This window comes from Neofelis nebulosa, chromosome 6 (assembly GCF_028018385.1).
Source record: "Neofelis nebulosa isolate mNeoNeb1 chromosome 6, mNeoNeb1.pri, whole genome shotgun sequence".
Taxonomy (NCBI): domain Eukaryota; kingdom Metazoa; phylum Chordata; class Mammalia; order Carnivora; family Felidae; genus Neofelis; species Neofelis nebulosa.
In genome coordinates, this window is record NC_080787.1 from 44414547 (window position 1) to 44438044 (window position 23498).

The 23498-nt window shown below is 43.0% G+C and overlaps 1 protein-coding gene and 1 long non-coding RNA gene across 8 annotated transcripts in view; one reads left to right on the top strand and one right to left on the bottom strand.

Annotated features, from left to right (window-relative positions):
* LOC131514235 (uncharacterized) overlaps nucleotides 1–3282 on the bottom strand; it is a 32024-nt gene extending 28742 nt beyond the window's left edge. For all 3 annotated transcript variants that reach the window (XR_009262993.1, XR_009262992.1, XR_009262991.1), the window contains exon 1: nucleotides 3165–3282. This is a non-coding gene — a long non-coding RNA (uncharacterized LOC131514235). The remainder of the gene's footprint in view (nucleotides 1–3164) is intronic.
* BICRAL (BICRA like chromatin remodeling complex associated protein) overlaps nucleotides 1–23498 on the top strand; it is a 112116-nt gene that overhangs the window by 67541 nt on the left and 21077 nt on the right. For 4 of the 5 annotated variants that reach the window (XM_058733983.1, XM_058733982.1, XM_058733986.1 and 1 more), the window contains 4 exons: nucleotides 4370–4415; nucleotides 6129–6177; nucleotides 6266–6334; nucleotides 8913–10592. In XM_058733983.1, coding sequence (XP_058589966.1) covers nucleotides 4375–4415; nucleotides 6129–6177; nucleotides 6266–6334; nucleotides 8913–10592 — 1839 coding nt within the window. In that variant the 5' untranslated portion in view covers nucleotides 4370–4374. Of the gene's footprint in view, nucleotides 1–3388; nucleotides 3519–4369; nucleotides 4416–6128; nucleotides 6178–6265; nucleotides 6335–8912; nucleotides 10593–23498 lie in introns of those variants that run through there. The other variant, XM_058733984.1, reaches the window with a different exon arrangement.

The window sequence follows — 23498 nt, forward strand, 5'->3', positions numbered from 1 at the left end:
AAAAGTTGCTGTTTCCCCACTTCCTCACCATCATGGTCCTTTATCAAACTTTTATCTTTACCAGTCTGATAAGTCGTAGTATCTCATTGAAATTTTAATTTATATTTCTCATGTTCAAAGAGAGGTTGATTATTTTTATTTTTATTTTTATTTTTTTTTTAATTTTTTTTTCAACGTTTTTTATTTATTTTTGGGACAGAGAGAGACAGAGCATGAGTGGGGGAGGGTCAGAGAGAGAGGGAGACACAGAATCAGAAACAGGCTCCGAGCCATCAGCCCAGAGCCCGACGCGGGGCTCGAACTCACAGACCGCAAGATCGTGACCTGGCTGAAGTCGGACGCTTAACCGACTGCGCCACCCAGGCGCCCCGATTATTTTTATATGTTTAGGGGCTACTTTCCTTTTTTAGTGAACTGATGGTTCATATGTTTGATTTTCTGCAGGGTAGCTGTTTTTTTGTTTTGTTTTGGTTTTTTTGTTTTTTTTAGGGGAAGAGAGAATCTTAAGTAGGCTCCATGTTCCGTAAGGAGACAGACACGGAGCTCAATCTCACGACCGTGAGATCATGATCTGAACCAAAATCAAGAGTTGGATGCTCAACTGACTGAGCCACCCAAGTGTCCCTGTTTTTCTTTTGTTGTTGTTGTGTTTATAGAAGGTATTTGTGTATTAGGGAGAAAAGCCCTTTGTGATATGAACTGGAAGTATTTTTTCCACTTAATGTTTTTTTGGGTTTTTTTAGTCTTTGACTTTGTTTACTTTTTTCCTTTATCATGCAGAATTTTAAAATCTGATGTTGTCAAATTTGTCAATCTTTTCTTTTATACCTCTGTATCTTGTGACAGACTTTCCCTACTCTAAGATTACAAAAAAACTATTTCTCCCATGTATTCTTCTAGTACTTTAAGGTTCTCCTCCCCTCTCTGCCCCTATTTAATTGTTTGATCCATCTAGAATTTATTTTTGTATAAAATGTAAGGTATGGATCTCCGATCTTTTCTCCATTCAGCTAACACCTTTCCCCCATTGATTTAAAATGTCACTTTTATACTGTGTCCTCTTGATTAAAAGCCACTATTCAAAGTGTTGACTCCGATAAGGACAATTTTAATACTAGCTTTAATTTTTTTAAGAGTGGAAACCCGGAGCACCTGGGTGGCTCAGTCAGTTAAGTGGCCAAATCTTGATTTCGGCTCAGGTGATAACCTCACAGTCTGTGAGTTCGAGCCCCGGGTCGGGTTCTGTGCTGACTGTGCAGAGCCTGCTTGGGATTCTCTCTCTCCTTCTCTCTGCGCCTCCCGTGTTTGTACACATGCACACATTCTCCGCCCCCCCCTCAAAACGACTAAATAAAAATAAACTTAAAAACATAAAAAGAGTGTAATCAGGTGTCTGAGGCAGTGATTTCTGACCTGTTGGGATGCCTCTCAGGATTCTGTAAGAAATACAGTCCCCTTCCCTCTGTGACAAATCCTCCTGTCATCAGCTGCTGTTACTGAGGGGAGTGTGTCTCCCTCAAGTGTGTTGGGCCAAGAAGTAGTTTTTAACCATTGACCTAGGGGGACTCCTCTTTCACAGAGCGTTCTAAATTTCACCTAGTGATTCCAGGGTTGTTACTTTATGGAGGAAAGAGCCTCCGCAAGAGTCCAGAAGGAAAGGGGGAGCCTACCTATCCAAAGAAAACTAAACTCTTTACCTTGGAGACATTAGTTTCTGATCCTCAGGTTGTCTTCCCACACTAGAATTGTCAATTTCTACACCTCTCCTTTGGGAAATTGCCTTTGGTGGACCATGTGTCCTCCTGGGGAAAGGAACTACTGGGTTAGACGTGGGATGACTGTGCTTTGGCAGTGTGCAGAGCTGGGGACATAGCGATAAGAGTCATCTCTTTTAATTTGAAACTCTTTAAAGTCAGAAAAGAGGATGGCCCTTTAAAAAGTGGAATTCTCCAGGGGCGCCTGGGTGGCGCAGTCGGTTAAGCGTCCGACTTCAGCCAGGTCACGATCTTGCGGTCTGTGAGTTCGAGCCCCGCGTCGGGCTCTGGGCTGATGGCTCGGAGCCTGTTTCTGATTCTGTGTCTCCCTCTCTCTCTGACCCTCCCCCGCTCATGCTCTGTCTCTCTCTGTCCCAAAAATAAATTAAAAAAAAAAAAAAAAAAAAGTGGAATTCTCCGGGTACCCCTGACTATAAAATAGGCTCGTGGAGTTCTACCCACAGGGGGCTAGCGACAGAGGCCTGTGTGGTTGGATGGATGCCACTGACTAGGACAGATGTCCCCAGGGAGCATTCTGTCAAGTGTTGGAGCAGCCCGTTCAGTTTGATAGGGGAGGATGCACAATGGCTTTTACTTTCATCCAAAGTTGTGTAAGTGTTCTCTTATTTACGCCACTCAAGGAGTAGCTGGTCACTTTGAACTTTGGGGCAGCAGATGTTCTTGGTGCTTGAAAGTCCCAGTGGCGGTGACACCTTGGTAGAGTGACCGGCGCTGACATCCTTTCTCAGTTTGTTAAACTTTGGGTGTCTCTTCCGCTAGAGGAACGTGTACAGGTGTGAAGTACACCTTCACTGGTGTGGGATAGTTGGGAAAGGTTGTTGTGGTATAGGCTATTTTTCCCTTACATTTTCATTAGTTTGTTCCAGAAACTATGGACACTATAAATAATAATAAATCCTATCCACTTTATAGGCTTCATGATATGTCCTAATTGCCTCATTTATTCCACGTGATTGTGATGTCTGGGAGACGAGCTCATGGCACAGTAATGAGCTGTGGCTGATGCTGTTCTTCTACCACATAAAATATCAGGATTTAAGGGAGGCCCTTCCCACAGATTTCTCTGTGTCTATTTAATGATAGTTTTCCTGCTTTTCCTAGCTGTGGCATTTTCACTTCTCAGAAGTCTGGTCTTGCTAGCATGTTCCTAAGTAACTCCACATCTGAGGCCTCAAAGCACATTTCACCTTGCCTGCCACCCTTTTCACACTTTAGCCTGGATGTTACCCTTGGATCGGCCTTCCCCCTCTTCTTCCTCCTGTGTCACCCACCACCTCGCCTCTCCACCAGAGTTCCACTCAGACACCTGCTCGTCACCCCCAGGCCATTCAGCACCTGAACAAATCCCCCTCCCCACCGCGGGAAGGTCTCACATTGGGGGATACTTACCCCTTCCAGACCCTTCCTGGGGAGAGCAAGTTTCCTTCCATGTGGCAGGAGCCAGTTTTATACTTTTGTCTGGCCTCGTGACTGAGAGGATGGGAGGTCTGGGGGAGCTGGAGAGGAGATGGCAGTTTTAACCAAGGAAAAAACACTGAGTAGAAATGATCCCTTCTGCCTTCTTCGGGCGTGTCCCTCTTCTGGGCATCTCTTCAGGATTTCATTCCTCCGTCCAACTGCCGTTCACAACTGCCCTTTCCAACTGCTCCAGAACTCTTGGCCCCGGCATTCCGTGATGTAAATTATTCCACGCATGGCTCGAAATGGGTGCGAAGCAGTGTTGCCAGGTGTCGGATCACTAGTGTAAGTTTACCGGATCTCGGGGGAGGGACGAGAAAGGGGGAGAACTGCTCTTGGAATTTGTCCGGTTGTTACCATTTCAGCCCGGAGCACAGTCACCGCGCAGGCTGAGCTTGATGCTGGCGGTGGCTGGGGAGACAGGGAGCTTGCTGGGGGCTGGGAGCCGGGGGTGAATTGAGGGTTGAGATTTTCCACTTTAAAGATTCCAGTGATGGGATGTAGATTGTTTGGAATTGAAGGGTTGGCGGTGCTGCTGCTGCTCCTGGGGGAGGAACCTGGGACCTCCGGGGCAAAGCCAAAACCAAAGCCTGTAGCAGTCCAGCCTGGAGCTATGGTGTCTCCTCTGTCTCAGAAAAGTAGGGAGAACCGGCTTTTGTTTCTGTAAAGAGAGCCAAACTATGGCAAGAAATCCACATTGCTCACCGTGTTTGGAAACACTCGGTCATAAAACTCAAACACCTCTTGGATGCATGAGATTTTTCTCTAAAACAAATACTATTTTCTCCCCTTTTGCACGATATGTTTTGAGGAAGTTCCTGTTCCTGGTTTACGGTCCCTTTGGGGAATCTGTGTGGGAAGAGTTGCCGCCAGCTATCTTTGATTTATCTAGATTCCTTTTTGACTTGTAAGTTAAGGATTTGTGTTCAATAAAAACAACTTAAATTGAATATTTAGTCTCTTGAATAACCACAAAATTAAAAAAAAAAACTCCCATTAAAAACAAGCAGTTAAAGAAAAAGCTTCCATGAATTACACAGTTATTTAGGAAAGTATAGAGTGTATTTTTGTGTTGCGTTGGCACGACTGGCTTTAATCTGCTTTCTAACCAGCGTTCTCTTATTCCTTTTGTGTAGTTGTCATGGATGATGACGACGACTCGTGTCTCCTTGATCTTATTGGGTAAGATGCTCATTCCAGAACCAGGGTGAATCAGATGTGTGAGGTTTGCCGTACTAAAACAACCTACTAAGCTAGCATATTAAAATTGGGTGGGTTTTGGGGGCACCTGGCTGCCTCAGTCAGTGGAGCGTGTGACTCTTGATCTCAGGGGCATGAGTTCAAGCCCTACATTGGGAGTAGAGATTACCTAAAATTTAAACTTATACCCCAATGTTTATAGCAGCACTTTCAACAAGAGCCAAATTATGGAAAGAGCCTAAATGTCCATCAACTGATGAATGGATAAAGAAGTTGTGGTTTATATATACAATGGAATACTACTTGGCAATGAGAAAGAATGAAATATGGCCTTTTGTAGCAACGTGGATGGAACTGGCGAGTGTTATGCTAAGTGAAATAAGTCATACAGAGAAAGACAGTTACCATATGTTTTCACTCTTATGTGGATCCTGAGAAACTTAACAGAAGACCATGGGAGAGGGGAAGGGGGAAAAAAAGTTAGAGAGGGAGAGAGGCAAACCATAAGAGACTCTTAAAAACTGAGAATAGGGGTGCCTGGGTGGCTCAGGGTTGAGCGTCTGACTTTAGCTCAGGTGATGATTTCACAGTTCGTGAGTTTGAGCCCTGTGTTGGGCTCTGTGCTGATGGCTCAGAGCCTGGAGCCTGCTTCAGATTCTGTGTCTCCCTCTCTCTCTGCCCCTCCCCTACTTGTGCTCTGTCTCTCTCTGTCTCTCAGAAATAAATAAATAAATAAATGTAAAAAAAAAAAATTAAAAAAAAAACCTGAGAATAAACTGAGGGTTGATGGGGGGTGGGAGGGAGGGGAAAGTCGGTGATGGGCATTGAGGAGGGCACCTGTTGGGATGAGCACTGGGAGTTGTATGGAAACCAATTTGACAATAAATTTCATATTAAAAAAAATAAAAAAGCGGGGTGGGTTTTTAAAATAAAAATCAAGGGGCACCTGGGTGGCTCAGTTGGTTAAGCATCCGACTTCAGCTCAGGTTATGATCTCACGGGTTGCAACTTCAAGCCTTGCATTAGGCTCTCTGCTGTCTGCACAGATCCCACTTCAGATCTCTGTCTCTCTCTGCCCCTCCCTGGCTCTCATGTGCATGCTCTATCTCTCTCTCTCAAAAATAAATAAACATTTAAATAAATAAATAAATAAATAAATAAATAAATAAATAATCAACATAGATTAACAAAGATATTTGGATATGATAGGGTTCATACTTAGGTTATCCTTTATTAAATTTACTTTCTAACAAATCCCAGAGACAGAAATAAGTGATAATAGGAAATGGAACAACATCAGGAAAATCAATAATAAAACCAAAAAACTAATAAGGGCGCCTTGGTGGTTCAGTCAGTTAAGCATCCAACTCCTTGATTTTGGCTCAGGCCATGATCTCATGGTTCATGAGATTGAGCCCCACATCAGGCTCTGTGCTGATAGCATGGAGCCTGCTTGGGATTCTCTCTCTCTTTCTCTCTCTCTCTCTCTCTGCCTCTCTCTCTCTCTCTCCAAATAAATAAATAAACTAAAAAAAAAAAACACCCACAAAACAAAAAAACTAATAAAATCGTTTAAAAACAGGGAGAGAATTTTACTCAGGCTATGTCATTTTCTTTTGACCTTAGTGAGAATGAATCCTAAATACAGGTTATGTATTTATTTGCTGATTTCCTTTCCTTGTTGTTGTTTTCCAGAGACCCACAAGCATTGAACTATTTTCTACACGGACCTAGTAATAAATCTGTAAGTAATACTTAGAACATCACAGATATAAATTTTGTTCCTTCTTTACAGTTAAAGTAATCACCTTATTGAATTTGTACCTTTGCAGAGCAATGATGACTCAACTAGCACAGGATATTCTGCAGCCAATTCAAATTCAATTTTCGCCAACTCCAGTGTGAGTATTGGAAGCTGAATTCAGTGGTCAAGTGTTTCTCCCTCCTTGCTGCCTTGTGTCCGGAGGCTTCAATCGCCTTTGGATCCTGATGGGAGTTATTACCTTGTCTCTTATAATTGGCATGGAAGGAAATGTACCGAATGGTGTTGACATTGTCTCCTTTAACTTAGTCAATTAAGATAAACTATATGAGATTTACTTTGCCATTTTCCTGACTTATAACCTAAGAAAGCCATATTAGGATGTTTAGGGACTTGTTACATAGCTTTAAAGAAATTACTCTTCATTGTCGTTACTTACCAAACATTTTCATCTTAAAACGAGAAAAAAAATTAATGACTGAAAATTACTGAGCATTTAGTATGTTCTTGGCACCAACCGTTTAGCATGATTAACCTCATTAATCCACGTGATAACTCCAAGAAGTAGGTTCTATTATGATCTCTATTTTATGGATGAGGAAACTAAAGCACAGAGAGGTTAGTACTTGCTCAAAATTATACAGCCAGGAGTTGGAGAGCTAGGATTCTCCCTCAGATCACCAATTCTGGATTCCATATTCTCAAGCTCTAGGAGTGCCCAGACAAGAAACCTGACCTGGGGGAGAGGGAAGTCCTGCCTACAGACTATGTCCAGATGACTACATTCAAGCCTATCTTAATCAAGTGCCTTCTTCCATCATGGATGGTAGCCCAGAGTCAGACTGCCCCAAGTGTGAATCCTCACTCTGCCACCTCCTAGCCCTGTCACCTTGGATATGTCACTAAATCTCTATAGAGTTCAGTTTCCTTATTTATGAAACCAGGAGAATAACAGAACTACTTCCTAGGTTGGTTAACATTAATTGACTAGTCCAGGGAAATTACTTGGTACAGTGCTCAATAAAGATTAAGTTATCATCAGGGCCTTTATTTCCTTCATCTATGACATGGAATGGTATTCAGAAAGCCCTTGGGAGTGCAGAGTTCTTTCACGTGTCTGAGTGTGTGTAAGTTATGTCAGATCATAGGATGTATGACACGTCCACATGCTACAGGTGGCTTTGAAGTTACAACACTGATCTCCTGTAAGGCTTGTGAATCAGTAGCACTTTTGAAATTCATTCTGAACGAGTAATAATTTTATGTGGTGCCATTAAGCACATAAGGTAGATATTTAGCCTGTCCCTTGATGTGAATGATTTTTATTTACCAACTCTCCCCCTTCCGTGTGAGTATGACTTCTGACTTTTCAGACTGCCAGTATGTATTTATTGGGAATTTCTATTACATCATGGGAGGTGAGGTAGAAATTATTTTTTTCAGTAGAAATATTTTTCAAGGATGGCCGTTTAAACTTATGGCCTGTTAATTTGTACATTGTAAAAACATTAAACTGTGTATGACCATTCAGGAGATATCCTTTGTTGTCTAGATATTGTTCCACAAAAAAAAACATCTCCTTGCTTTCATTTGCTTTCCCCATTTCCTTTCGGAGGACTCCTCAATTCCTACCACATTGGTCCTGCCTCAACTGTTGAGGGTTGAGGGTCAAATGATCTAGTCTTCGGTTTTCTGCCTAGTTCTTCCCATCATCTATGAGAATCTCTACACTTTTGCAAGGTTGCATTGACCTGTTTTTAATTTTTTTTCTTCATCTTTTTTTTAAATGTTCAGTGGCATTAAAATACTTATGAAATTTACCATCTTAACCATTTTTAAGTTCAGTAGTGTGAAGTACATTTGTGTTATCCCTACCTGTGGATTCCGTATCTTTTCTTTTATAAATTTTGACATGTCCCAAGAAAAACTGCTAGACAGTGGAGTATATCTTATTTATCACGTTCGTTTCTCTTCATATGCCTGTGTTGTCTCTAGTTGGAATGCCCATTCCTAAGGATTCCTTAAGGACAGAAACTAACACACAAGCGGGTGCCTGATGACTAAAATGTTGATGGACTTTTACTTTTGAATAGGACACTGAAATCGTTTTGAAAGCGGCGTAATAAGCGGATTCCTTCTAAGAAATCGAATGACCGCTCACTCGTGTGGGAAGCTTGTTTTCATCTGGACTGGTCTTGCCTGGGGTGGTAGGGATAGAACTAGACATGTTCTGAGAAGCCCGGAATGACAGGGCTGAATCTGGGATACCTTCTGGACCTCTAACAGAACAGTACCCAGAACTCCCAAAATTCACTTAGATTCCTGTTGTGCAAAGGACTAGACATGGCTATTTCTTGGATACTTACACACCCTGGGCAGAGTCTCACTCAAGCCCTGGACTGGGAGCAGTCCTGAAAAATAAAACCTTTGTCAGTATCTGAAAAAATGGAGCTAAACTCCAGGTGGTCATCAGTATGATCCTGTTATGTATCTATTTTCTATGAACTAATTTACCAGAGCGCTGAATGTGTACGCTTACAGAAATCATGTTAAACATCATCACGAAGGAAATTCAGTATCAGAATAAGCTGAGCACTTTGAAGAGCTGTGCCTGTTAGGCTTTATTCTATTCAAAAGTGAGGTTTGTGTTGTGTTGTTTTAAGAGCTTCTTTCAAAGGTTGGATATGCCAGGTAACATACTTGTGTATGTTTTTTAGAATGCTGATCCTAAGTCATCCCTCAAAGCTGTAAGCAACCAGCTTGGAGAAGGGCCCAGTGATGGACTGCCACTTTCAAGTAGCCTTCAGTTTCTTGAAGATGAACTTGAGTCTTCTCCTCTTCCCGATCTCAGTGAGGACCAACCTTTCGACATTCTTCAGAAATCCCTGCAGGAGGCCAATATCACTGAACAGACATTGGCAGAAGAGGCATATTTGGACGCCAGTATAGGTTCAAGCCAACAGTTTGCACAAGCCCAGCTTCATCCTTCTTCATCAGCATCGTTTACTCAGGCTTCTAATGTTTCGAATTACTCAGGTCAGACGCTGCAGCCTATAGGGGTGACTCACGTGCCTGTTGGAGCATCATTTGCAAGCAATACGGTGGGGGTGCAACATGGCTTTATGCAACACGTGGGGATCAGTGTGCCCAGCCAGCATCTGTCTAATAGCGGTCAGATTAGCGGTTCGGGTCAGATACAGCTAATTGGCTCATTTGGTAATCAACCCTCCATGATGACTATTAATAACCTAGACGGATCTCAAATCATATTGAAGGGCAGCGGGCAGCAAGCCCCATCAAATGTGAGTGGAGGACTCCTGGTTCACAGACAGACTCCCAATGGCAACTCCTTGTTTGGGAGCTCCAGTTCCAGTCCCGTAGCACAGCCTGTTACCGTTCCATTTAACAGCACAAATTTTCAGACGTCTCTACCTGTGCATAACATCATCATACAGAGGGGTCTTGCACCAAATTCAAATAAAGTCCCGATCAATATCCAGCCAAAGCCTATCCAGATGGGTCAGCAGAATACGTACAATGTGAACAATTTGGGAATACAGCAGCACCACGTTCAACAAGGGATCTCCTTTGCCTCCGCCAGCTCACCCCAGGGCTCCGTAGTTGGTCCGCACATGTCTGTGAACATCGTAAACCAACAGAACACAAGGAAACCAGTCACCTCACAGGCAGTGAGCAGCGCTGGGGGTAGTATCGTTATTCATTCTCCCATGGGCCAGCCTCACACACCCCAAAGTCAGTTCCTCATACCCACAAGCCTTTCTGTCAGTTCCAACTCGGTACATCATGTCCAGACCATAAATGGGCAACTGCTTCAGACTCAACCTTCTCAGCTCATCTCCGGCCAGGTGGCCTCAGAGCATGTCATGTTGAACAGAAACTCTTCCAACATGCTCAGGACCAACCAACCATATTCTGGACAGATGCTGAACAACCAGAATGCCGCCGTCCAGTTGGTGTCTGGGCAAACGTTTGCCGCCTCTGGAAGCCCAGTGATTGTCAATCATGCCTCTCCTCAGATTGTTGGTGGACAGATGCCCTTGCAGCAAGCGTCACCAACCGTATTACACCTGTCACCTGGGCAGAGCAGCGTGTCCCAAGGGAGACCTGGCTTCACCACCATGCCCTCGGTGACCAACATGTCAGGACCTAGTCGGTTCCCTGTCGTCAGCTCATCCAGCACTGCCCATCCTAGTCTTGGGTCTGCGGTTCAGTCGGGTGCATCAGGATCAAACTTCACGGGAGATCAGCTGACCCAGCCAAACAGGACTCCAGTACCGGTCAGTGCGTCTCATCGTCTTCCAGTTTCTTCTTCCAAATCTACCAGCACCTTCAGTAACACCCCTGGAGCGGGAACCCAGCAGCAGTTCTTCTGTCAGGTACATTTGCTTTATCGCACAAATGTTGGGATGATTCCAGAAAAGGAAAATGGAATGTGTATTTCACAGAATATAATTTTCATCCTAAACTCCCAATTTATTCATTAACAACTCTCTTTTTTTTTTCTTAAGTTTATTTATTTATTTTGAGAGAGAGAGAGAGAGCAGGAGAGGGGCAATGAGAAGGAGAGACAGAATCCCAAGCAGGCTTCACGCTATCAGCGAGGGACCCTATGTGAGGCTCGAACTCGCAAACTGTGCGTGAGATCATGACCTGAGCTGAGCTTAACCGACTGAGCCACCCAGGCGCCCCTCATTAACAATTTTTTTTTTCACTAACAATTTTCAACTTGTGATTGATTGCCTTTTTTTCTTCCTAATTAAAAAGATTTGTTTTTTACTTTTTATTTTATTTTTTTAGTTTAGAGAGAGAGAGTGTGTGTGCGAGCAAGGGGGGAGGGGAGGCACAGAGGGAGAGAGAGAATCTTAAGCAGGCTCCACACTCAGCAAGGAGCCCAATGCAGGGCTCGATCTCACGACCCTGGGATCATGACCTGAGCCGAAATCAAGAGTCGAACACTCAACTGACTGAGCCACCCAGACACCCCCTTAATTAATATTTTTCATCCATCATAGCACTGTGGTTTGGAGTGGGGCTCTAGAGTCAGTCTTATGGATTTTAATCTAAGCTTTATGACAATAGAGCAAGTCTTACTTTAACTTACCTCTGTAGACATAATTTTCTTCATCAGTGAAATGGACATATATTCCCATTGGGTTATTGGGCGGATTAAATGAGATAATCCACACGAAGCACTTAACGTAGTCCCTAACAGCAAATAGCAAATACTCAATGAGAGCCAATTAATATATATACTTGATGAAATGTATGACAGGCATTTAAAATGAAAGCTTATGGTAGATTATTTACTTACATCATATAGTAAGCCGCTAGGTCATGTAACTATGGACTGGGTGGAGACGTTGTGACTGCTTCTTGGGTGTCAGTCAGAAAGGCTCAGGGACTCAGTATGATTCATCAGTGGGTAACTGCCCTGCACGGGAGGGATGTATACAGAGGGAGGGATCCAAAATTACCGTGGGCAGTTGGTAAACCCACAGAAGGATTATGTTTCTAAAAATCGTCTCAAATGTCATCAGCTTTGGTCCTGAACCCCTATCTGTGGATCCTTGAATTCCTCCTCTAGCTTCTAATTCACGCTCATCCTGAGCACTGTCCGTAGTTCCAGCTCCACACCCCACTTTCACCTCTGTGGTCGACCCTGTTTCATCCTCCATTTCCACTGTCTTGCTCCTCCATGTTTATTTATTTATTTATTAATGTTTATTTATGTTTGAGAGAGAGAGAGACACAGAGCATGAGCAGGAGAGGGTCAGAGAGAGAGGGAAACACAGAATCCGAAGCAGGCTCCACACTCCAAGCTATCAACACAGTGTCCGATGTGGGGCTCAAACTCACAAACAGTGAGATCAGACCTGAGCCGACGTCGGACGCTTAACTGACTGAGCCACCCAGGCGCCCCTCCTCCATATTTAGATGTACTCAAAAACTTCTCCGTGCTGGGTACATCGATAGTTTTCAAACTGCATACCTTTGACTTAGTCATTCCACTAAGAGTCCTAGGGAAACAAAGATTATTTATGATCAAGGACATTCAGTGTATTACTTTCAGTGTCAGAGGTTGTGTGTGGGTGTGTTTTGAAATAATGTCAGACTTCTAGAAAAGTCAAAGTTGCAAGAAGAGTATAAAGAATTGTCATATACCCTTCACCAAGATTCCCCAAATGTTAACTTTTTACTACATTTGTTTTATCCTCCTCTTTCTCTCCCCTTGTCCCGCCATACACACACACACACACACACACACACACACAATTTTGAGAGTAAATTGTAGGCATGATGCCTCTTTAGCCCTAAATACTTTGGACTTCAGTCTAAAAATGGAAACATTTGGGGCGCCCGGGTGGCTCAGTCGGTTAAGCGTCCGACTTCAGCTCAGGTCATGATCTCACAGTTGGTGAGTTTGAGCCCTGCGTCGGGCTCTATGCTGACAGCTCAGAGCCTGGAGCCTGCTTCAGATTCTGTGTCTGCCTCGCTCTCTGCTCCTCCCCCACTCACATACTCTCTCTCAAAAATAAATAAATATTTTAGAAAAAAGAAAGAAAAAAATGGAAACATTTTCCCACATAACCATAGGTAGTACAGTTATCAAAACCAGGAAATTAGCATTAGTACAGCATTTTTACCTAATCTACAGACCTTATCCAGATTTAGTTGATTTTCCCAAGAATGCCCATTACAGCGAAAGGGGGAAAACTATATTGTTTTGTTTTTATGGTCCAGGGTCACTGTCTAATTGTGTCATCATGTCTTTAAATCTGGAACATTTTCTCCATCTTTTTTGGTCCTTCATGACCCTGATATTTTTGAAGAGTACAAACCAATTTTTTTTTTAATTTTTTTTTTTAACGTTTATTTACTTTTGAGACAGAGAGAGACAGAGCATGAACGGGAGAGGGTCAGAGAGTGGGAGACACAGAATCTGAAACAGGCTCCAGGCTCTGAGCTGTCAGCACAGAGCCCAACGCGGGGCTTGAACTCACGGACCGCGAGATCGTGACCTGAGCTGAAGTCGGCCGCTCAACCGACTGAGCCACCCAGGCGCCCCATAAACCAATTTTTATGTAGAATGTCCCTCAATTCACATTTCTCTGCCGTTTCCTCATGATTAGATCCAGGTCATACATTTTTTATAGGACTGCCGCAAAAATGATACATCATCATCATGTGGATTTGTCCCATTCCTGGTGGTGTAAACTTTGAACACTTGCTTAAGATGGTGTCCGATGCTTCTTAATAAGTTTCTTCTAGGAGATACTTTGACACCGTGTAGGTATCCAGTCACTCATCAAACTTGCACATACGTTAAGTTTCCGTTGATAATTCCTGACCAAATCCATTATTATGGAATCTGCTATTGCTGTGATGGCCACCAAATAGAGATTTTCTGATTCCATCATATGTTCTACATTAATTGTTGGCATTCTTCTCTAAGAAAGCATTTCCTTTTCCTCTTTTACTTACATGTTTGTTTATATCAGTATGGACTCAGAGGTTCTTATTTTACTCAGTGGGTTATAAATTGTTGTAGTCACTTTCTTGATGCTCAAGTTACTTTGATGGCCACTGGGCACCCCTCCAAATTGGCTGCTGGTCCTTCTGACACATTTCCATTGTGCCTTGAGCACTTTCTTTAATTTCTGGCAAAACAAGATGTTCCGTGTTTATCTTTTATTTTCCTGACTCTGCCCTGGAACCAATCATTCATTTAAGGAGCCTCATTCCTTCTAGTGGAGAGCAGTATTTAGAAACTATGACCTGAGCACTACATGTTCATTGCTACTGACCTGGGACTTATATATATTTACACACCCCCAACATCTGTAGCTATTTATATATCAATCTGTATTAAAAGCAATGAGCTCCTATTGATACTTCCTATTCTAATCCAGGACCACTGGGTTCATTATTCAATTCTCTTTCTTTTCCATTTCCAAACATCTTCCATGTTTCCTCTTTTCTAACAGTGAGAAAGGCAACTCCACAATATATCTATATAGATATATAGGTATATATAGGTATAGATATATCTATACAGATATATAGATATAGATATAGATATAGATATAGATATAGATATGTAGGTATAGATATATAGATAGATCGATATAGATATATAGATACAGATATATCGATATAGGTATATAGGTACAGATATATAGATATAGGTATATCTATTTGCTCAATCCTAGAGTACACAGAAAATGGTTTCAGAATTGCTACCCCATACCACCATGAAAAAACAAACCTACTAATGAGACTTCAGCATCAGTCTACAGTTCTGTCTTTAGCCTAAAGGCATATGGTCAAAATACTGTTCTAAAATTACTTGGGTTAGTGCTTTTCCCTCCTCCCTTGGTGTAGTTATGCTATTCATTTGAAATATAGTCCTGCTTATTAATTGTAGGAGTCTTTCCCCACCACCCTTATTGATTATATCTATTTCATTTCTTTTGAAAGTGTGACCCATTAGCATGGCCCCAAAAGTCAGGGCTCTGCAGAAAGTATACCTTGAGCACCTCACTTCACCCTTCTTCCACCCCTCCATCCTCTCCTGCCAGTTCTCGGCCCCCTCTGTATTCACTGATCTCATTCGTTTCTAGTTATTTATCCTACATTTATTTTTACACAAATGAGCTAATATATGTAATGTGGTATGTCTAATTTCCCTTCCTTTTTTTAAATGTTTTTATTTATTTTTGAGAGAGAGAGAGTGCAAGCAAGGCAGGGGCAGAGAGAGGGAGACAGAGGATCCAAAGCAGGCTCTACACCGACAGCAGCAAGCCCGATGTGGGGCTCAAACTCACCAACTGGGAGATCATGACCTGAGCCAAAGTCAGACACTCAACCAACTGAGCCACCCAGGTGCCCGCCACCCTTCCCTTCTTATTCAAGTATAGCATGCTGTAGATACTCTTCTATACTTTGGTTGCTAAAAAGTTTTCTAAAAACCCAAATGTCTAGGGGCACCTGGGTGGCTCAGTCAGTTAAGTGTCCAACTTCGGCTCAGGTCATGATCTCAGGGTCCGTGAGTTCGAGCCCCACATCGAGCTTCCTGCAGTCAGCATAGAGTCAGCTTTGGATCCTCTATCCCCCCACCTCTGCCCCTCCCCTGCTCGTGCTGTCTCTCTCTCAAAAATAAATAAAAATAAAATAAAAAATGTCTAATAATAGAAGAATGATTGGCTGTGATGAAAACTATGCAGCTATTTAAAATGTTTCCGAGGGGAACCTGCCTGGCTTAGTCGGTGGAGTTTGTGACTCTTGATCTCAGGGTTGTAGATTTGAGCCCCACATTGGGTGTAGAGATTACTTTAAAAAAAAGAAAAAAATCTTTAAAAAAAATTTTTTTTAAGGTTTATTTATTTTTGAGAGAGAGAGAGAGACAGAGAGTGAGTGGGGGAGGAACAGAAAGGAGGAGGCACACAGATTTTGAAACAGGCTCCAGGCTCTGAGCTGTCAGCCCAGAGCCCGATGCAGAGCTTGAACCCATGGACCATCAGATCTTGACCGGAGCCAAAGTCGAATGCTTAACCGACTGAGCCACCCAGGCGCCCCCCAAAAAAGAAAATCTTTAAAAAAATAAAATAAAATATTTTCAAAAAATAACTTAAAGATTTGGGGAAAGACTTACAAAATAATCTTTTAAGTGTACATTTAAATTTGAAATATTTAAAACGTGCATTTAAATGTATAATAAAGAGGGGCACCTAGCTAGCTCAGTCAGTAGAGCATACGAAATTTGATCTCAGGGTCATTAGTTAAAGCCCCACATTGGGTGTAGAGCTTACTTAAAAAAAAATTTTTTTAATAAATGTATAAATAATTTGTTTTCACTCTTAGAAAAATGATGGGGAGAGACAATATGTTGAATTAGAAAACAGAAAACCTTCTTGCTTATAAAACACCCAGAAAATTCATTAGAAAGAAATACAATATAACATTAACAGCAGTTCTCTAGATAGTAGATTTATAGATTATTCTCACTTTCTTCTAGTTTTAAAATCTTGCCCCACACAGGAGACATGATATCTGGACAGCATTTATCAAAACATTTATGCATTTTAAAATTTTTTTTTTCAACGTTTTTTATTTATTTTTGGGACAGAGAGAGACAGAGCATGAACGGGGGAGGGGCAGAGAGAGAGGGAGACACAGAATCGGAAACAGGCTCCAGGCTCCGAGCCATCAGCCCAGAGCCTGACGCGGGGCTCGAACTCACGGACCGCGAGATCGTGACCTGGCTGAAGTCGGACGCTTAACCGACTGCGCCACCCAGGCGCCCCTGCATTTTTAAAAATAAGTAAAATGTGCAGGGCATCTTGGTGGCTCAGTTGGTTAAGCACCCGACTTCGGCTCAGGTCATGATCTCACACACAGTTCATGAGTTTGAGCCCCACATCGGACTCTGTGTTGACAGCTCAGAGCCTGGAGCCTGCCTCAGATTCTGTGTCTCCCTCTCTCTCTGTCTCTCAAAAATGAATAAATGTTTTAAAAAAAAATAAGTAAAATGTGCAACTGGTAAAAACTTAAAAACAGTTCCAAGAGAGTTGAGAGTGAAAAGTAAGTCTTCCTGCCAGTTCCCAAGTTTCTCTCTGAAAGCCTGCCACCGCGTCTAGGTTCTTTCTCTGTATTCTCCCTGAGAGAGCCTCTACGCATTATGGACGGGCACAAATAACTGCAGACGTCTGCTTAACTCTGCAACACGCCATGGGTGTTTTTACTTAATTCCGTAACTTGAGGATTGTTTTCATATCAGTATGTGTTGATCTGTTTTATGTTTGCTGTTATTAATGATATATAATCAGCTACGGCATGATCTCTCTTTAACCCCTGTGTAACAAATAATGCCTTGATAAGGAAAAAAAAAGCCTGTCTGAGTCCCAAAAGTTTCAGTTATCCAGAGGTAACAAGAAGCCTCCACTGGCAGCTCCAGAGTAATTTTTTGTGACCTTTAATGCCAAAAAGTATTGGGAACTAGGTCAGTTGCATCAGGCGTATTGGAGTAAGGAGGACACAGCCTTGGAGACCGCGTAGTAATGTTGAGGTGTTATCTAAATTTTAAACCCCCAGAACATCCAGGAACACTTAACAGTGACTCTCTTTTTTACTTTACAATTTCCGTGTAAAATTTCTGTATAAATTACTTTATAGAATGTTGTAATAAACAAAAACACCGGGGCACCTGGCTGACTCAGTCAGAAAAGCATGCAACTCTCGATCTCAGGGTCGTCAGTTCAAGCCCCACGTTGGGTGTAGAAATTACTTAAATAAATAAATATTAAAAACAGCAACAACAATAACAACACCATTCCCAGGGACCTTCCATGTTTGTCTATTTAGGGAAATTTAATTCAGCAAGTTTTGATCCTGTAAGAGTTAACTCTACAGAGGAGTAAGTTTCTAAATATAAATTTTATTTGGTTTTGGCATAGAAAATACATGTATTTGGTTTAAAATCCAAAAAGTACAGAAAGGTATATACTATAGTGAAAATTTCCCTCCTTCTGTCCCCCAGCCATCCAGTTCCCTGCAGGCAACTAATGTAACCAGTTTCTTATAGAGTGAAGTTAAGTCCCCACCCCACCTTTTGTATTGTGAAAACTTCCCAAACCCACAGAAAACTTGGAAGAGTACAGTGAACCCATTCACCTAGATTCATCTGTTGTTTATATTTTGCAACATTTGCTTCACCTGTGTGTGTCTTGTGTTTCTCTGTCTCTACATACACACTCACACACACACCCACAACCACCCACATACACACACACACACACACACACACACTTTTGTCTCTGAACCATCTTGAAAAGTTTCAAATGTCATGACCCCTTACCCCTGAATACTTCACCAGCTATTTAATAAGAACAAAGGGCTGCCTTCAACGCAGCCACAATATCACAACCCAAAAAGTTAACATTAATACACTGCAGTTGTATCAGATTTTTTCCAGTTGACCCAATAATTTCCTTTACAACAGTGTTTCATTCCAGAATCCACAGAGCACTGACATCATCTGTTGTCACATCTCTAGTCCACAGCAACCCAGATCATTTGTCTTGTAGAGTGGCCTCAGTGTGGCGGTCTCTGATTGTGACTTCACGATCAGAGTCAGGCTAAACAGTTTCGGCAAGACACAGAATGTTGAGCTGTCCTATTATTGGTGTGATCACTTGGCTAGGGTGGCTTCTGCTAGGTTTTTTCTCCTCCAGGTATTCAAAGGTACATTTTTTCCCTTTGTAAAGCAGAAATGATCTCCAGGATGGTGCTTTGGGACCTTGTGACTATCCTCTTTCCCAGTCTCTCATCCAGTGATTTGAGACTCTGAGCTTCACCGGAATATTAATTACATCAGTGGTTGCAAAATGGGGATTTTCTAATTGTATTCTCCTATCTATAGTTATTGGCTGGGACTTTTCCAGAAAGAAAGTTTTCCAAAACTTTTTCTTTCCTTCTCTCTCTCTCTCTCTCTTTTTCTGAATAACACTATGAACTCAGTTTGTCTGGGGCGGGGGGAGTTGCATTCATTTTTAAACATTTTATTATGGGAGATTTTAAACATGAACAAGAGTAAACAAAATAGTGCAGTGAGCCCCTGTGCACAATAAGCTTCAGTGCTTACCAACTCATGGCTGTGCTTGTTCATCCATCCCCAGCTAAATTCCCCCACCCCCTTCCCAACATCATTGTGAGGCTAATCCAGACATAGAAATTCATCTGTGATAGTTTAGTGCCTGTCTCTAAAAGATCATGCATTCTTTTTGTAGTTAATGTTGCATTCTGTTGCTTTCATTATTTTTCTTTTTGATGCCTAAAGTGTCCCAAATGTGGTCAGTGGAGGCCTGCTAAAGACGGCTTCTATACTTTCGACACGGCCGCATCTACTTTGAGAATTTCGTGGCCCAAGACGCTGTGGGCATGTCTTCCGATTACCTAAACCTATTACCTCAGACCTAGAATCAACCATTTCTCCAAAGAGTCCTGTCAACTGAAATCCCTGAATGCAGAGAATAATTTACAGGATTTAAACTTTCTTGTAAACAGATTAATATTCAAAAGTCAGTGATTAAAGGAGGCAGTTTACAACAGTTTAACCTGCCAAACACAAGTAAACATGTTAATTTAAGTCCAAATCTCCGCAGATCACTAGCAGATTTAGTAGCTTGTAAATTCTTCCAGGGCAGCACCCACCATGCTTGCGGGTGTTGGTTGCCATAGTGACCACCCAGCCCCCCCCCCCTCCCCATCCCTCCCTGCCCCTCCCTGCTTTTCTTTCCCTCCAGCTCAGCCTGACAACCTTACTGTGGAACCACTGGATTTTCAGACACCCAGACTTCAAAATCTAGGTGTTTTTTCCTCTCCTTCTATACTTTTAATGACTAAATCCTACAGATTGGTCTTTGAAGGTCTCACATCTATTCTTTCCAATAGTAACAAAAATAACGATCATATTGTTGACAACTGGTACATGCCAGGGGCTCTCCATATTAGTGATAATCCTTACCTTGGGGCTACAAGTAGATACTGTTTCCACTTCACAGTCTAGGAGATAGAGGTTCAGAGTATGGCCAAATTGCTTAGAGAAGCAGACTGTACCTGCTAGCTGGCTATACTGTACTCTTTTCTGTTTCTCTCCTTTTCTGCATCCTTGCCCTGAACTAGACTTTAAGAGGGACTGCAATGTAATGGGGAAAACAAGAGTTGGATTAGCAGTCAGAGCTTGCTTGTAGGTCCTTCTCTGCCAGGGATGGGTTTTGTGAACTAAGTTTGCATCTTAAACTCTCTGAGCCCTAATTTTCTCTTCTCTAAAATGAGGAATCCTAGCTATGCAATCAAATCACCTGGGGAGCTTTTTAAAAATATGGATGCCTGGGCCTCTCCTCCATAAATTCTGGTTTAAACGGTCTGGAGAAAGGACTCTAAGCATCAGCATTTTTCAAAAGCTCCCCAAGTGATTCTAAAGAGCAACCAGGGTGGAGAACCACTGAGTTTAGATGATTTCCAAGGCCCAATCTGACCCTAATACGTGGACAAATGTAGCAATTATCTGGGTGATTGATTTGCCTTCTGCCTCTTCCTAAAGGCAGATTTCCACCACAGTAATCTTCCTAAAACATTTGCTTGGTGACCTGAGACTCCCCATCGCCACAGGAGAAAATACAACCCCCTGGCCATTAGTTAAGCTTCTCTAGTCGAAAACCCTCCATTTTAGTGAGGCTCACCCCTCCTCCCCACCTCCCTGACTGGCCAGACTCATTGTGAGCCCCATGTCTTTACTGACGTGGGCATTCATTACACACGCTTTCCTAACAGGTAGAAATGCATCCTGTCCTTCAGGCCCCCACCCAAAGCCCCTAAAAGAGTGAAGCCTTTTTCCAGTGTCCCCAGATCTCTTCTCTGCACTTTTCATTCATACTGCTCAACAGATGCATAATCACTTACTGTGTTAAATGTTTCCTTCCTTCCTTCCTCCCTTCCTTCCTTCATTCCTGCCTTCAACAGTATTTTAGAACCTCCACGGCTACACCAGTCAGTTGCAGAGCAGGAGGCAGACAGATAAGCTGACAGCCACAGAGCACAGAGCACTGTTTTAGACACTCCGGTAGAAGTAATATACCAGATTACCAGTCTACCAGACTGCCTGGGTGGCTCAGTTGGTTGAGTGTCCAACATCAGTTCAGGCCATGATCTCACGGTTCATGAGTTCGAGCCCCACATTGGCTCTGTGCTGACAGCTCAGAGCCTGGAGCCTGCTTCGGATTCTGTGTCTCCCTCTCTCTCTGCTCCTCCCCTGCTTATGCTCTGTCTCTCTCTTTCATTAAAAAAAAAAAAAAAAAAAAAAAAACATTAAAACATTTTTAAAAAGTAAGTAATCCAGAGCTCCAGGCTCAAGAAAGACACCTCTAACCCATATGGGATGGTTGGGGAAGGTTTCCTTGAGATAGTGACTTCTGACGGAGACCTACTAAGGGAAGGAAGAGTTACCCAGGTAGCAAGGGCCTGAGCGAAGAATGTTCCAGCAGTGGGAACAGCAGTGCAAAAGCCTAGGGAGAGAAGAGACCGTGATACTGAGGAGACAGCAAAGCAAGTTCAGATGAGATACAGCAGATTTAGGCAGGAAAGGTGAGCAAGGACCAAATCATACAGGACCTTTATCTGGCACGTTAAGGAGCTGGTGTCATAATCTAAGCATGAAATACTGAAGACTTACACTAGCCTGGTGGCACTAGAGATTGTGGGAATGGAGTGGTTTGAAGACACTTAGGTTAGACCTTCTGATTGACTGGCTATAGCAGAGAGATAAGAATGACACTCTGGACAGTGACACCAGGTTCACTGAGATAGAGAACATGAGAAGGAGTTGTGGTTTGAAGGGAAATTATGAGTTCAGTGTAGGGTATGTTTGCCAAGCCTGAAAACCTGTAGGACAACCAAAGTGTATGATAAACAGCTATCTATACCAAAGCACAGGACCAAAATGTGGACGCAAATGAGACTGACCACCATATCCATTGTAAGTGAAGTGGTAGAAATGGATGAAATGGATCAGGGTGAGTGTGTGAATAAAGAAAAAGTGGCCAGAAGAGAACCCATGGCACCTTGCTACTTAGGAGATTAGGAGAAAGAAGAGTCCACAGATGAGACTCAGAAGATTCCAGAGAGGAGGAACCAATAGGGTCCAGCATTCTGGACGCTAAGAAAAGAGAATGTTACAGGCAGGAGGACAGAGGTCCACAGAGTGAGGCATCACTGAGAAGCCAGGGGAGGTAAGGATTGGGATGTTTCTGACAGCATTAGCAATGAGGAGGCAGCTGCTGACCTTGGTAAGACTTGTTTCCATGGAGTGTCGGTTGTGGAAGCCAGAAAGATTGAAATAGACCAGGGAGAGACTGGAAGGTGTGGTCATGAGCACACATAACATTCAGAAAGATGAAGGTAACTGAAGCTGCAGGATGTAGGGCCGAGGGAATTCGTTTTTTAGGATACGGGAAAGGCTTGAGCTTTTTTTCTCAAAGCTGGATGGGAAGGAGATGGACATGAATTCCAGGGCACTGGTGGGATTCTTTGTAGTAAAGAGGAGGGATGCCTGTGCCATTGTAACAACAGAAGCAAGGAAAGGTCGAGTGGGGATGCAGGGAAGGGTGTAGCTGTGGTGGTAGAGTTGAACGCATTTGCACCTGGCTTACGGGTTTGAAGACAGTGAAATAGCGTTCAGTGGAAAATGAGCAAAGGTGCTGGCTGGGAGAAAGAAAGGACCACACAGGCGTGAGGGCCCAGTTGAGGATAGAGGCCATAATTACAGTATGCTGATGAGCCGTGTTGGGGTAGGCCTGGGTTAGTTCTGGATGGTGAACTTCCCAGAGGTCAGAGACCGTGTTGGTGTCCTTCGGCCGCCTTCTCTGTGGTTGACCATGGTGCCCTGTACACAGCCGACGCCCAGGTGCCTTCATCGAGGTACTTTGGGTTGCAACTCTCAGAAACTCACCATACGCCTGGGTGGCTCAGTCAGTTGAGCGTCCGACTTCGGCTCAGGTCATGATCTCACGGTTTGTGGGTTCGAGCCCCACGTCGGGCTCTGTGCTGACAGCTTGGAACCTGGAGCCTGCTTCGGAATCTGTGTCTCCCCACCTCTCTCTACCCCTCCCCCACTCAAGCACTGTCTCTCTCTCTCTCTCTCTCTCTCATTAAAAACATTAAAAATTTTTCTAAAAAACGAACAAACTCACCCTAACACATTTAGCAAAAAAGGAGAACATTCAGGAAGTCCAGTGTAGCTCCTTATAAGGTCAGAAATCAGGCTTTCTGCTGTTCCCTCAGCCTGTTCAAGATAGCGTGGCTTTTTATCTGTCCTTCATTGTTCTCTCTCACTCTTCTCCACCAAAATGGCCTCCTCAGGCCGGCTTCCGATGCAAATGCAGTGGTTTCCAAAACTTAGCAGTGCCTAAGAATCAAGAGAGCTTTTTGGAATTTTAAATTCCTGGGGTGCCTGGGTGGCTCAGTCACTTGAGCGTCAGGCTTTGGCTCAAGTCGTGATCTCACAGTTTGTGAGTTCAAGCCCCGCGTTGGGCTCTGTGCTGACAGCTCAGAGCCTGGAGCCTGCTTCGGATTCTGTGTCTCCCTCTCTGTCTCTGCCCCTTCCCACTCATCCTCTGTGTCTCTCTCTCTCAAAAATGAATAAACATTAAATAAATATATAAATACAAGAATTTTAAATTCTTTTTTTTTTTAAACGTTTATTTATTTTTGAGACAGAGAGAGACAGA